Here is a 2,616-nt window from a genome sequence, read left to right as displayed (position 1 = left end):
ATATATATATATATGTATAAAAAGAGGCTTTTATATCAGTGAGTTATTTTGATGGAATGACCAGCATCCAATATTTAACATTATCGCTAATATTGGCCAATACCGATACCATGCCGATAATATCGTGCATCCCTAATTATTATTATTATTATATATTTTTTACTACTCACCAAAACCTAAATATCCCTTAATGTGTTTTGGTCAATAATCTGAAAACAGTTTGTCACAAAGTGCTACCCACAGGTCATCTCCGTTTCTTCAAACTCTTCACTTTGGAGTTCAGGCTCGCTTTAATTTGAACATATTTTTTCTTTTCTTTTTGTTTTGTTTTACATGATAACCATACTTCTCTGAAACTGCTGAGTCTGTGCATTGTCCGGGTACTGTCAGCAAACCTTTCACAATTTTTCTAACATCACAAGTTGGTTTTCGTTAATGCCAGTTTTTGTGCCTGAGGCAGAAAACATGTGTAAAAACCACTGACCTGGACCCTTGGGCACAGCTGGCGGCCGTCGAGTGGGAACATTGCAGGGGTATGAGGGGGGCAGTGAGCGTAAAGCTAGTGAGGGCATCGGAGTCACTTTGGGTGGGGGTGGAGGCAGCGTGGATGGGCAGCTTGGGGTGAAGGGTGGAGGTAAAGGGGGAGGTGGAGGAGGTCCCAGGGGGCTGTCACGTAGAATTGGGAACCTTGACGGTTCTGAACAGACTACGGAAGGAGGTGGGGAGTAGAAACAGCCCGAGGAGCGGTCCCCTGGGACGGATGAGGGAGGTGGGGGAGGTGGAGCAGAGGGCTGAGACGCAGGTGTGTGGTGCTGGATCGGCAGCCATGTCGGCTTGGTAACTTGGGATGGAGGGGGAGGGGGAGGGCAGGAGGGGAGAGAAGGAGGCCTACTGGCCGGCCGCTCCTGGAGGGCTTGGGGTGGAGGGGGCGGGGGAGGAACAGAAGGTGGAGCAGGTGGAGGTGTGGAGGGAGAGGACAGGTGGAAAGGAGGTGCATGCTTGGTGTTGTAAGAAGGGGAGGGGGGAGCTGAGGAGGAGGTGAGCAGACGCTGGATGTCTGCGGTCCTGTGAGACTCTGGGCCGGTCGGGTCAGCCGGTGTGGGCGGGTTCCACAGCGGCCTCAGGGAGGCTGCTGAGCTGGATCGAGATACTACACACACACACACACACACACACACACACACACACACATGCACACACACACACTCTGGTCATGAGATAATGACTAAAACTGCATCGTTTTATTAACCGGCGACTCCTGCACCAACCTGGGGTCTTGCCTGCTGAGTCTCTGTGTCCTGTAGGTCTGAGGGTGGGAAACCCCCCAGCAAACAGTCCACCTCTAGAGGGTCCAGTTGGTCCGAGCCCACCTGACGAGCCCTGAGAAGCACCAACATCTCCAGTGTTGGGCTCTGCAGAAAACCACAAAACACACACATGCGTGTTGCATTAAACCAAATGCCAATAACTAAAACTCTGATCATTGACAGGTGACAGTACAATTATGTGCAACAGTGGCGTGCTAAGAATAATGAGTATTTCTAAACAAAACATTTAGTTTTAGTAGAAACATTTAAAGTTTAGAGATTTACTATTATTTCGGTAATGCATTTTGTTTGTCTTCATTCTTAAGCAGTATTTTTTTTCTGACACTTCCTCTAAAGCGCTCCCTCAATTAGCGGTGCATTTTAATTTTTTCTGTAGTGTGTATTTATTCATCTATCAGTTGAACGCTCATAAATCATAAATAATGCTGTTTTCTATTATTGAGCCCAAGTGTGAACCACAGCTGTTGAAGCCCACTGTTACTTTTCAAGGCTCTCAGGCTGAAGTATATCTCAGTATACTGTACTTAGATTTTGTTATTGATTATGTTCTGGTCTTTGTAGCCGGTATCCAACAGCTAGAGGAAAAAGTTCAAGCTGAAGTTGGATTTGTGCTTTTTTTTTAGATTGTGTCTATCTTTTGAGGCAAGAAAACTTCTTGTCACTTCCACGTTTTTGTCCATCTTAGACGACAGAGACATTATTTAAACGCATGCTCTTACTATCAGCGTTTGACTCTGTATATCATGGAGTCTTATGTTTTTAACTGGACTTGGAGCGCTCACTCACCACCGTGTTCTGGTCCATGTTCCACCCCAGATTCTGTCATGGGAAGGATCTCTTTTACAAAGTGATTTTGGGTTTACTTCGCCCTTATCTCCTGTCCTATATTGCTCAAAAGTCCTCAGAAGGTTATTCTCCACATTCTGATTTATTTTATTTATTATACCAAAGGTTTATACAGATTACAGTAAAACATCCTTCCAGTTTGCTGCTTCCTCCGACTGGAATCAGCTACAGAAAGACTTGAAGCTGAAGGAGTTGGTCTCTTTGTTAAGGCCATTCTTAATGGATTAGTAACTGAGGCGTTGAGTTTGTAAATGTTTTAAATGACATTGTTAGTTGTCAGATTTATGGGTGTGTTTCTCTTTGTTTTTTTATTTTTTTATTTCTGCTATTTACTATGATGCATTTTAATTATTGTTTTGGTAACTGTGGTTGTGTGACTGGTAATGTTTTTGTGCTGTAGTGAGTCACGTGAGGTACGTGTCACTTGTTGTATGACAAATAT

At 44.6% G+C, this 2,616-nt stretch overlaps 1 protein-coding gene across 1 annotated transcript in view; it reads right to left on the bottom strand.

The window, feature by feature from the left end:
• wipf3 (WAS/WASL interacting protein family member 3) overlaps positions 1 to 2,616 on the bottom strand; it is a 21,420-nt gene that overhangs the window by 2,484 nt on the left and 16,320 nt on the right. The window contains exons 5-6 of the mRNA XM_037692831.1: positions 1,269 to 1,412; positions 485 to 1,150 (exon numbers count right to left, since the gene is read on the bottom strand). Of these exons, the coding sequence (XP_037548759.1) occupies positions 485 to 1,150; positions 1,269 to 1,412 (810 nt within the window). The remainder of the gene's footprint in view (positions 1 to 484; positions 1,151 to 1,268; positions 1,413 to 2,616) is intronic.

The sequence above is a fragment of the Nematolebias whitei genome, chromosome 19 (assembly GCF_014905685.2).
Source record: "Nematolebias whitei isolate Nwh7 chromosome 19, NemWhi1, whole genome shotgun sequence".
Lineage (NCBI taxonomy): Eukaryota > Metazoa > Chordata > Actinopteri > Cyprinodontiformes > Rivulidae > Nematolebias > Nematolebias whitei.
The sequence above is the reverse complement of the archived record's forward strand: the minus strand, read 5'-3'. Positions and strand labels throughout refer to the sequence as shown.